General features: G+C 40.1%; 1 protein-coding gene across 18 annotated transcripts in view; it reads left to right on the forward strand.

Annotated features, from left to right (window-relative positions):
• The window catches only part of NRXN3 (neurexin 3), a 338,395-nt gene that overhangs the window by 103,128 nt on the left and 222,226 nt on the right, over nucleotides 1-13,041 (forward strand). For all 18 annotated transcript variants that reach the window (XR_012717248.1, XM_075282340.1, XM_075282345.1 and 15 more), the window contains 2 exons: nucleotides 1,586-1,969; nucleotides 12,719-12,922. Coding sequence is in view for 17 of the 18 variants with exons in the window: in XM_075282340.1 (XP_075138441.1) it covers nucleotides 1,586-1,969; nucleotides 12,719-12,922 (588 nt within the window). In the remaining variant the exon portion in view is untranslated. The remainder of the gene's footprint in view (nucleotides 1-1,585; nucleotides 1,970-12,718; nucleotides 12,923-13,041) is intronic.

A 13,041-nucleotide genomic window follows, 5' to 3' on the forward strand; every position in this document is an offset into this window, starting at 1 on the left:
AGATCATTTGAGAGCGGGCTGTCCATGTTCGGCGACCATCAAACTTAACTGAACTTGAATTGTTTTGTAGAAAGAAATGGTCCAAAATACCTTCATCCAGGATCCAGGAACTGATTAAAAGCTACAGGAAGCGACTAGAGGCTGTTATCTTTGCAAAAGGAGGATGTACTAAATATTAATGTCACTTTTCTGTTGAGGTGCCCATATTTTTGCACCGGTCAAATTTTGGTTTAATGCATATTGCGCATTTTCTGTTAGTACAATAAACCTCATTTCAATCCTGAAATATTACTGTGTCCATCAGTTATTAGATATATCAAACTGAAATGGCTGTTGCAAACACCAAAATATTTAGAACTAAAAATGATTAAGATTAATAGGGGTGCCCAAACTTTTTCATAGGACTGTAAATACATAAGTTCTGAAATTCTTGTATTTTCTGTTATGGGGGTACTGAGAAGAGTACGTTGGGGAATTAAATGGGGACACTCTGGGGAAATGCAGGAAATCCACCCTAATCTGATCTTTGTCTCCTCAGTAGGAAATGTTAGAGAATAGTCATTTTATTACCATACACAACAGATTGTATGTCTCTAGATTCCATTGAAGGTGACAGGATCCACTGAAACTTTGCATGTCTATGGCTAGTTTACAGCACACCAATGACCATCTGTAATTCTGGGCAATGCAATTACAAACTTAAATAAAGCCCAAATCTTATAATGGCCATTCGGGTTATACTACAGATTATGGCCAACTATTGCTTACTAAAATTCTGTCCAGTTCCCTATCATTGACTGGCTGGTGGTCAGGAGGAACAGTAGAGAATGATCTGGTTGACCAAATCTACTGTAAGTCAAGTAAATCCTTTTGGAACTACATGACCTGTAAGGTTGCACATACACCACTATATGTTCCGTTTTCTTGGCTGTCACTGCTTTGTGGGTTTCTGCTTTGCTTCCCATGTAGATCAGTCTGTATTATTCTATATATACATAAAATTCTACAAATAGATGTGGATCATTTTTCACATTTCCATATTTCAGAATTCACACAAGGTCAGCCTACTTGCCTCTTTATTTGAACATGTAGCAGAGAAGGAGGCTCTCTGGATCCCTCCTCCTCCCTGTTGTGTTAACCTTTATATTGAACGCACTCTTGACATTTAAGATGTGAGGAGATTGTTCCTTCTCAGTCATTAAAATTGATTGAATTATCCTGGCACACACGGGGGTGTAAATACACTGAAGAGGTTACAACTCATTAGAAGAAGGTTGGTCCTTGGCACTGACATGCGGCCTCTCTTCTTCGGATACATTTCTCACCAGTTAGGAGTAGACATACATGAGCCATTTCACCCTCCATCCATAAAATAAGTCATTATTTACTATTAAGATGCCGGTTGATAAATGGACACACAATGCAAGATACAGAATACAGATGAGTGATCACAAAGCAAATGCCCTGTCATTATTCCTGTCTTATAATGCTTTTATTGAACAATTTTAACATGAAATTCCTATTAACGGGGGATTTTAATTATTTATTTATGTATTTCATTAATGTATTTTTACATTCTTTGCAGGAACTATCTCTGTTAATAGCAAACGTACTCCATTCACTGCCAGTGGTGAAAGCGAAATTCTGGACTTGGAAGGGGACATGTATTTGGGAGGCCTTCCAGAGAACCGGGCAGGGCTCATCTTGCCCACTGAACTATGGACAGCCATGCTGAACTATGGTTATGTTGGCTGTATTCGTGACCTGTTCATCGATGGGCGCAGTAAGAATATCCGGCAACTGGCAGAGGCTCAGAATGCAGCTGGTGTGAAGTCTTCTTGTTCTCGAATGAGTGGCAAACAGTGTGATAGTTATCCCTGTAAGAACAATGCTGCCTGCAGGGACGGCTGGAACCGTTTCGTTTGCGATTGTACAGGCACAGGACATTGGGGAAGAACCTGTGAGCGAGGTGAGATCGTGGTGTAAGGTCAACTGCACTTACAGTGCAGAATTATTTTATTTTATTGGCAGTCATCTGTATTTTATAGCTTTGTACAAGGCACTGTCATATTGCTTTGGGTTAAGGTCAGATTAACTACTAGAGATTATACCAGGTCCAACCCTGCAGTTTACCAATAGGCTTGTGTTTCAATACCTCATTGTTTTCAAGATCTCTGCTTGCTGAATCTTCTATATCCAGAGGCTGGAAAGTTATGATGGAGAGTACCTGAGACACAAAAGGGGCTCATTCTTTAAGCCCCTACAGCAGTTTTATGGTGTTAAAACCTCTGGACTTTTGGACTGCTAAAACAGCTGACATACTGGGCCCGACGGACTTGACTATAATGGGATCCGTGAGGTATCCATTGTTTTAAATTGACACCGCCTGACCAAAAAAAGTCATGTGTGCAGGATTCTTGGCAGACACAGTCAGCTGAATCTGGCTAACTGCTCTCTCTCCCAACTACCCATACATACTCGTATGTACATTTAGCCAAGTGTGTATATGTTCTAAATGGGGAAAATGAGTATCTGGCAACTGCTCATCTTCTTGTGCTTATAAGGATCGGGCATGTTGAAATTTAACAGCCTAATCCTTCTGTCCCTGACATCAGATATTCAGGGAGACTTAGGAGATCCCTGAACACATTAGTGTTCTCCATAACAATCAGGTTTAGCCATTTCATTTTCTGAGTATGATCGGAGGGAGACATCACATAAATGGAGGCTTATCGTTTCTATTTCTCCACCTAAAACTTTCTTCCTATTAAATTTAGATAGTTTGGAAGAAAATTTACAGAAAAGAAAACAGATCTATACTCCTGCAAGGATGATGATATACTATGATCACAGGTCACCGTCTTGTACTCCGTCTGATCCAAGAGCTTTTCTTTCCCCATAGACATTGATCACTTTTGGTGATGGCGCTGTCTCTCTCAGGACCTTTTACAGACTTTCCAAACCGAGCGTCAGGAGCATATCTCCCTAAAGCAGCGTTTAAGAGTTTCTTGTGTGAATTGATGTTTCTCCCTGGATCCTTGCTTGTGCAGTCAACATCCAGGGCCCAGGAGTAATTCAGCAGCAAATAAAATGCACTTTTCCCTATCTTGATACCACTAGACATTGATCTCTCTAGGATGTGCGTAACGCTTGGTAATGCTGGCAGCCATTATAATACCCTTAGAAGCTGGCATCTAGCTTTCTACATACCCTGAATGGCAAACTATTAACCCTTTTCTGCTGGTGTGTCAGTCTCTATTGTAGTTTCATGAACCGGACAAAGGAATGCTGGAGCAAGGAATAGTGAGAAGACCTGGGAATGGGGAAATAGATGGAAGTAATGGTTCTGTGTAAAACTTATAATGAACAGAAGATTGTGCCAAGCTTTACTTCCATGGGGAGAATGAATGAAGTAGTTGTGGAGCAGTAGCCTGTTAGTAACATGGAGTATTACCTTCTATTTTCGTTTTTCTTTATGCAAAGGTCACATTTCCTTTCTTGTCCACTATCTCATGGGTTTTATAGGACATTTATGATTTTCCTAATTGAATGACCTCATCTATTGTGGCTGTGAGTTTATGGTGTGTTGCTCCACCTTGTGGTGTATGTGTTCTGTACACCGCTGTGCTGGGATCGATCAATGCTCTGCAGACTCTTTATCTGCCATAAAGGAGTTACTGAAAGTAATGAGCATATAACCGTGGCATAATGCCCGATTATAACAAGTGGCCTCAAGACTGCTCTATTCTCTACAAGAACGCAGCAAATTGACTGTTCTTCATTCATCTGCTGACTCCTGCTAACTGAGCCCCTCTTACAAAGTCTCATAACCAGCTGAGGCCTGGGTCATTAACCCCTTACCTGCCACTGGTGAGGCGCTCAAGATCATGGCTTGTAAATGGTGGTATAACCATCACATATTCTGGTGTTCGTAACAGGGAAAGTGGTATTATAATCCTCAACATTGAAGTTACAACACCAAAGTGGAAAAGTCTTCAAGTTATGGAAATCACAGTATCAATAGAACTGTTAACCCTTAAGTACTATCATGGTGTCTATCATACACCACTATCATACACATATCATTATGATAGACACCATGATAGTGCTTAAGGGTTAATGATCTGTCAGTGATGTAAAATGGAAACAAAATAATCAAAATCGATTTCATTTAGTGTTGATTATGAGCGCCATGTGCAGAAACTTACACACTTTGGCGGTCTGTCAATTAAGTTATTAATGGCTGTGTAAGGAATGTTATGCCATGCTGAATGCACTTGGGCAAGCAAATCTTCAGTATTGGCTGCTGGCTGCTCCCTTTGCAATTGCCAACTAATAATATCCCAGATATGCTTGATTATAGAGGAGTCCGCGGACTCTGCAGGCCATGGAAACACATTTAGGCTATACATGGGCCTGGTGTTATCCTTTTGAAAAGCTGCTCCTGGGACACTTTGAAGAAATGGCTGTATGATGGTTCCTTAACCAAATCAATGTAACACTGAGCTGTTAATTTACCTGGAATTAAGACTAGAGCGGTCTAGGTACTGTATTATATGGCTTGTCCTTCTTGGTGTTACAATTTCAATGTTAAGGAGTGTATATTGGAATTGAATGTCATAGCTTCTTAAATTTTTCAGCATCATCTTGTGGGAACGTAAAGTTTAGACTTTAGACATGTGTATTTCACAGTCTTGTGCTGTCCATGTTCTCCACAGACACCACATTGTCCTATAGATATTAAATTGGTGTTTGCATACTGTTGAGCCATGAAAAAAATGGAGACCTGCTCTATTTTTGTTTGTTTTGCAGATGAATCATGCATATTAAAGTCTACAGGTCCCAGAAAATCACGACAACACACTCAGGCTGTTTATTTGCAACATGTTGGATTACGAAAAATAGACAGCAAAGTATATCAATTATGTTAAAAATAATGGTTGATCTGTCATTCACCAAAGTGAGAAACAGATTAGCCAAGGAAATGATGCATCCAAATAATCAAATCAATAGGAAAGTCTGCTGTATATGGAGAACATGCATTTGTGAAAAATTTAAGGTTGAGAAAGGCAAAAGAGGAAAGTTTAGGTGCTGGCGGTTGAAGAAAAGTATAGTATGAATAACAGCTTTATTTAACCAGACAGCTGCTGCTTGCATTTCAGTCCCATGTTCCCATGTCCACATAAGAGCCACATAGGCCAGAAACTTGTAAGGCTGGGTTTAAACATTGCCTTCTGTTTCAGACCCCCCCCCCCCCCAAAAAAAAAAAAACAAAACAAAAAACAAAACTTGCAAAATGCATGCATTCTCCAAAACTGAATGCATGTTTTTTTTGTTGGTTTTTTTTTGTTGTAAAAGTACACCATATAAATCCAGCCTAAGTGACACCTGCACTTTGCCTAACTGCATTGTACAGGAAGTTGAATAAAGCTGCAATACTATACTGAATGCTGGACTTTTGGGGTCAATGGTGCCACCCTGCACATATATTGATTTATCTGATACCACACCAATGAGCTGTATAATACTGATCTGGTAGTACAGAATAGACCTCAAGTTTGTTGGAGGATGCGGTGATATGCAGGGCGTGGTCTCTGCACCACAAGTCCCAGACTGCTTTACTAAAGGAAGCTGGTCGGTACAGCTCCACAGCCCCAGGCTGGGTCGGATCTATTCCCCAGGCAGCTATTTTCCAATTAATTTCACAAAGCAGCCAGCCGCGTCTCTCCACTCTATTCTAATCCCGAAGCCCCTGGAGGGAACGTTCATGATAAGCTGATAAGATGCACGTGGAGGCCGAAGCCAAGAGCACTGCATGATTTCATCTGGTTAATGGGGTATTGTACATCAGAGGGTTAACCCCTTGGACTCTAAAGATCTAGGAATAGAAGACATAAGGGTGGGAGGAGTAAATGGCAGCTGATGAAGGGTTCAATTTATATTAAACTGAATTTCACCAATTCATGGCAAATTATGTATTTGGGGTCCTAGCCATAGTTCCCCCTCCCGATCACTCTCAATGTCAATTCTCAGCTTTCGTGCGTCATCATTATGAGTCCCCCCTTCGTTCTGAGTTTTGTCGTCGGTTGGCGCTGTATTTAGTTTATCTCTTCCATCATATTAAACCCTTTGCAATTACAAAACCTTGTGAATTAGGGATTTCCTGTAATCCTGTGTGCTAGAAACGTCTGATTTATTACAATATTAACCCTTCATCTGCTTGGTCATTTTCAGCATCCTGCTACTTACTCACAGCATAAAAGGGCTTTGCAGCGTACAAGTTAATCACAATCGCAGCGCTCTCTCTTGCACAAAGCAATTGAAAGATTAGAGATTTAAGAGCGTAACCCCGTGCGCTTGTAATAATCTCAGTGGAGAATGAGAGACCTCTGTAATCCTCCAACACACTGGCTGACGCTCCCAACGCTGCTCTGCATTGAGACTTTGTCTCAGTTTGCACATAGACATTGCTTGCTGCCCAGTTTCTTGGTTTATGGCCAAACTAGTCAGAGCTTTACAGACTTTATCTGTAACTTGTTCATACTCTGACAATTTCTGATGAAAATCATTGGCAAACACTAGAAAAAAAAGAGCATGGCCAACCCATTTTCTATGTTGGTTCGGCAAATAATGATAAAATAAACATTGCACCCCCAATCCCACAAACACTAAGTACGAATTTAAGCATAAGAATAGGGGGGGGGGGGGGGGGGTGCTGAATTTGCGGTTATATTGGGACCTCCACAGTTGAGCCCTCTAAAAATCCTACTAATATTATAAATGTGAAAGTTTGGATGTTTGTTAGTCAATCACGCAAAAACAGCTGAACGGATTTGAATGAGATATGGCATATAGATAGTTTGTAACCTCGATTAACACATAGGCTACTCTTTATCCCTGTAAATCACTTGGCTTCATGACTATTATGAATTTATGTTCACATGCTATATTAAACTGCTCTTGAGGCACCTTATCTCAGGTTCTGAGAAATTCAAGTGTGTTATCTCTCTGTGGTAAGCACACAGCTAACCCTCAGTCCATTGTGTTCATTCATTTGCATATTATCTAATATGTTCCAAGCAAAGTGCTGACACACTGGATGGGAAAACACCTTTAATCCAATTTAGGGCTCGTTCACATCTGCGCCCGGCACTCCGTTCTGCAGGTTTCCGTTTCCTGCACAAAACAGGGCAGGAAATGGAAACCTGCCGACATCTTTCCAAACCCATTCATTTGAATGGGTTTGAAAAGTGTTCGGCCATGAGCGCCGGTGAGCGTTTTATGCTCTCCGTAGCGAAACCAGTTTTTTTTAAACTGGACACAGAGTCGGACATGCAGTACTCTGTGTCCGGTTTTAAAAAAAACGGTTTTGCCGCGGAGAGCTCAAAACGCTCACCAGCGCTCACGGCCGGACTCTGCATGACAGGTTTCCGTCTTCTGCATGCAGAGGACGGAAACCTGATAACGGAGTCCAGACGCTGGTGTGAACCCAGTGTTAGCAGTTTGCCAATTTTAAACAAGCTAATTTGTATCAAAATTCTAAAGCAACAACCGCTATGAACGTAGCCAGAAGTCACAGAGTTCTCCTCAAGCGGAGCTGAGGAGGATCATTGATGCCAACAACACGCTCATTATATGGTGTCCCAGTGAGCTTCTGGACACCAACAACACGCAGACAAAATTGCAAGCAGAGGCTAGTTGTCCATAAAAGTAGTGGCCAATGGTATATTTTGGCTTTTGTTCACACCTTATTGCTATTGCAGGTTTTTATAGGGAGAATGAATTTTTCTATGGGTGCAATGAACACTATATGGACAAAAGTATTGAGACCAAGCTCTTAAAGGGAGTCTGCCAACAGAACCTAGCTCCACAGATGGATAGCTTGGGGTCACCTAATTCAAACAGTGTTTTCCTTTTGTGAGTCAGTCTATCTGCCAAGATGTTGCTTTTTTTTTGTCAATATGCAAATGAACTCTTTGGAGCAATGAGGGTGCTGCCACTTACCAGCAACAACTTAGCAACGAGACCCCAATTCACAAAGGGAGAGGACAGTTTGATTCAGGTGACTATAACCTACTTGATGGCCTGGCTTGATATGTTGGGTTCTGGTGGGCCTTATTGGTAGAAGGAATAAAGTAATTCCGAACCAGATGTTGGTATAAAGATGAACCCAGGTGTTGGCTGAAGATGTCCAGAGTTCTCAGCACCACTTTGTATGGAATCACTGTATATAGATGGTATTTCCTAGTCTGGAAAGCTGAAGCATCTCTGAAGTTCTCTTGTACTGCAGTGACATTTGTATTGGGGGAGGGGGACAGGTCCCCCCCCCCCCCCTTCTGTATAATCAGCCCCCTTCTCCCCATCCCTTCACTCAGTTGCTTTCCCAGGGCTATAGCTAACATTTACTGTCCTGGTTAGACTATCTGCCTCTTGTAAATATCCCTGTTATTTCCACCCTGGCGTGTGTGTTACATAACGTATGTGTGTTGTGTACTGTCATTATATATTGTAGAAGAAACTAATAATTGTTCTCAAAAATAACAAGTCCCATATAATCCAAATTTCATCTTTAACTATAATTAATTTTGACAGTGTTGCAAATAATTGAAAAACAATTAAAGAACAATCTGGAACAGTGTGATACACAGGAGAAGTATCACAGTCACATAAAAATTTGATACACATCATATACACATATACATCAGCCAATATAATATATTACACTCCCACAAATCAAGAAAATGTAATCCATATATAATCTATTCCAATTTATATTATGTTATTAAATATAACTAATATCACAGAAAACAACGTAAAAGATATCTAAATATATAAATACTACTGTAGCTCAGTAAAACTACAAGTAGCAGCAAGAAATTGATAATAGTACATCAGTATAAAGTGCAAAAGTAAACTTCCCAAATAAAATCCATTATAAGGAGATGTATAGTCAATACCAACCAACCATAAGGCAATTACTGTTACCACACTGACCAGCACCCCAACACACGTTTCGCACTAGCTTCTTCAGGGGGTGTAGGTTTAGTGTGGGATAATGCTTATATAGACCCACAGGACTAAATCGGGCGCATGTGTCAGAATCATGCTTTCACCACATCAAGGCGAGTGTCACGAGTCATGGAACACATATGTGTTTCACTGACTCATAGAAGATGCTGTTGCAACGGCCATATTGAAAGAGGGCAAACACATAAGGTATCATTAAACTGGCAACAACTAAAGCCTGTTTTGTTTTTTTTTAATCATTTTGCTCCATGAAAGAATAGAGAGCAGCTAAAGTAAAATAATAATGTTAGTAATATTACATGTGAGTAAACAAATTATAAGAGTGAATCGGAACAACATTGAGGGTTTTTGATGTTTGCACAATGAGAAAAGTGCGGATTCTGAAGATATTTTTGAAGTACAGGTTGCATGACCGTGCAAGTGTCTGAATATATAGGGTAAGGGAGAGGTCTGAGTCAAATACAACCCCAAGACAGTGGGCACGCTGCCTTGGTGTAATAGTAAGACCACAGACAAAAATGGAGATATCAGCATTAGGTTGTTTAGAAGATGGAGGGAACACAAGAAGTTCAGTTTTTCAGTTAAAGAGAAGACATGATGTTAGAGACAGCAGAGAGACCGTCACTGGTGTTCTGTAGTGCTGAGCGAATACTATTCGATCAAATACCTTGCCCGCATAGGAATGCATCTAATCGGCCGAACACCAAGGGGTTAAATGCATCGAACATTCAATGCGTTTAACCCCTTGGTGTTCGGCCGATTACACACATTCCTATGTTGGCGAGGTATTTGATCGAATACTATTCGCTCAACACCAGTGTTCTGTAGTAGAGCAGGGGTGATGTCACGGGATGAGGTATATAAATGGGTGTCATCAAAATAAAGATGGTACTGAAGTGATATTGTAAAAATGTACTTGGATTAGGACTAAATCAGGGGATGGAAAGGAGTATAGCATCCACATAGGGATTCTCCAGGTTGTTGCTGCTGGAGTAGTGCCGCTGTTCAGCGGAGCTAGAGAATCCACTGATAGGACAATGTGAAAGTTGAAGTAGACTGAATTAAATTATTAGTGTTGATCAGCAGACTATGGAATGAAGTCAAGACTGGTTGTAAACAGTGCAAGCAATTACAAACCCACCATAATAGTATAGGAACAAAACTAACTATATTGCTCAGGCCCAGAGTGATGTGTGGAAGACCCTAAAAAAAAAAACCTTTGGCACACTGAAATTGGTTAGCGTCTGGAACATTTCGAAAGTAGTCTTCCTTTAACAAACCAGTAACTGGTGGATGTCTATTAGACTCTGAAACGCAGGAGGAGAAAGGTGAGCTGCTGTCTTATTACAGCGGAAAGAATATGATGTGAAAGAATGCTATCTGATGGGAACAAATAAATCATCTTGTGACAATACTGCTTTCATCCTATAGACCATGAAGTGCATAAGAAAAATATTAGCCCCTTGTATAAGTTCAGTGTCATCCATTCTGTTCAGGACATTATTATCATACCAGATCTTGGCTAGATTGTATATTATTAGATCTCTATCTCTATAAGGCTGCTACACGTCATCCTAGGGCTGGAGAGACAACAGATATAAATGAGGGTTATATGTTCTCATACGATTATGTAGGTGGTATAAAGGGAAAACCACTGACGTTTATATGATAGGAACTGTCATGGGGATCACCTACAGCTTCATATATCCTAGAAAGTCATGTGTGACCTCTAAAATAACCTTCAAGGCTAATCTTTATGGAATGTAGTGTAGCACCTCAATCCGATCCCTAGGGGCAGCATTGCACATGCACATGATTCTTCTATTTAGGATTTGTTCTCATAGTTAAAGAGCACCAACAATTATAAAAAAGACTAATTGATTAGTACAAATGAATAGAAGAATTTTTTAAATATATATGTGTAAAATTATGAAGGAATACATATGGAATGAAATAGTAAACAAAAAGTGTTTAGTGTGTTTTGGCGACAGCTTTACACAACTCTTGTCATTCTCCTAATCTCCTATAATGAAGTAGCCACCTGTAATGGTTTTCCATTAACCTTGAAGGAATTCTCAGAGCTTTTTTTTTTTTTGACATTTTTTCTTCACTCTGTGGTGCATGTCACCCCAAACTGTGAAGGTTATGTCATCTGACAAAGCGCTCAACCACTGTCGGTCTTGGTCAGATAGCTCTTACATAGCTTACAGGTATGTTTGGGGTCCTGTTGAAAAAACAAATGATGGACTAAGAACATTAAGCATAAAAAGTACAGGATGGCATGTTGCTGCAGAATGCTGTGGTAGCCATGATGGTTAATGTGTAACTAAACTTTCGGATAACTTTTTTGATTTTTCTGGCAGTATTTGTGTCATTAATACACTTTGTAATATACTTTAACAAATTTTGACCCCTATCTGTTAAATCCTGTTAATATAACGCTCTATCCTCACAAAATGAGACAATATATCATATACTAACCGGCAGCAGCCACCTCATCCCACTCCCTTCTACATAGACTTTTGCATGTAAAGCTGGAGAGCAGTGGTATTAAGCTTAGTTCACACGTGAAAAAAGCCTAGCTGATTTTGTCACTGATTTTTCAGCGTTGCTTTTTTTGAACACTGTTTTTTGCATTGGATGCTGTTTTTGACACTGTTTTTGACGCTTTTTCAGTCACTGTTTTTTTGAAGCTTTTTTTTTTTGCATTACAAAAAAGTACATGATAAAAAAACCGCTAGCGGTTTCAGTCGCTGTTTTTGCCAAAACAGCTGCAAAAATAAGCGACCAAAAACAGCTAGCGGTTTTTTCAGTGCCCCATAGACTCCTATTCATTTTTTCAGGCGTTAAACGCCTGAAGAAAGGTCATGTTGCTTCTTTTTCTGCTAGCAAAAAAAGCTAGCAATAAAAAAAGCTAGCAGAAAAAAAAAAAGCTAGCAATTCACATAGGGCTACATTTTATGGAGGCTGATTTGGCCGCGAAATCAGCTGTCAAAATCAGCGTCCATGTTCCCGTGTGAACTAGCCCTTAGAGATAAAAGTGTGAGTAAATTGATAATTGAAGATTATTCTTTAATAATATGTTTTATAAAGTTACTTATTTTCACCTGTAAAAGTCCTGAAAAGTTGTTTTATTATTGGTGTTACACTTTGAGTCATGTAACTATGATAAATTGCTGTAAAAGTCAGTGACGAATGCTCTAATGGAAACAGATGAATAATGATGATGTGTTCCACACTGCTGAGAATAAACACGGAGGATTTCAGTCATCTATTTAAAATTTGAAGATTTTAAAATTTAGTAATTTAAAACAGTTCCACTGCCAGGATTGTCCTTAATAGCCAGACTGTGTGCACAGGTAGCAGTTATTATCAAGTCCTGGATACTCAGGGGCCCGAAAGGTCCCCCTGCCACGTAAAATATATACCACTATATTAAATATCAGAAGGTAAAGGCCCTGTTATAGCTTTTGCATTACTGGCAAAGGTTTCATGTTATGCCTCTGCCGGTCCGCCTATACTGAAGGATTGTTTGGACTCTGAGATGGTGCTGTGTAATTATTTCAGGTAAAAGCTTGCATTGTCCTGCTCCAACTGCAGAAAAGATACCGGCAGCCTGGCAGCAGTCACATCATTCCAGTCTCCATCTTTGCAAAAAGTTTTAATGGTGAATTTTTCCTTCTCTTTACAGAGGCTTCTATCCTGAGCTATGATGGTAGTATGTACATGAAGATAGTCATGCCAGTTGTCATGCACACAGAAGCTGAAGATGTTTCATTTCGGTTTAAGTCTCAGCGGGCCTATGGGCTGCTGGTGGCCACCACATCCAGAGACTCTGCAGACACTTTGCGACTGGAGTTAGATGGAGGGAAAGTTAAACTCACGGTCAACTTAGGTATCGTATGAGTCCTTCCTCTCTGTCGGGATGGGGAGTCCATGTCAATGTCTTTCTGTTTGCTCTTCTTTTGGCCGCAGTATAAATTTGTCCATTGTGTTATCACTGCATGGTTCGTT

This window comes from Leptodactylus fuscus, chromosome 7 (genome assembly GCF_031893055.1).
Source record: "Leptodactylus fuscus isolate aLepFus1 chromosome 7, aLepFus1.hap2, whole genome shotgun sequence".
NCBI lineage: Eukaryota > Metazoa > Chordata > Amphibia > Anura > Leptodactylidae > Leptodactylus > Leptodactylus fuscus.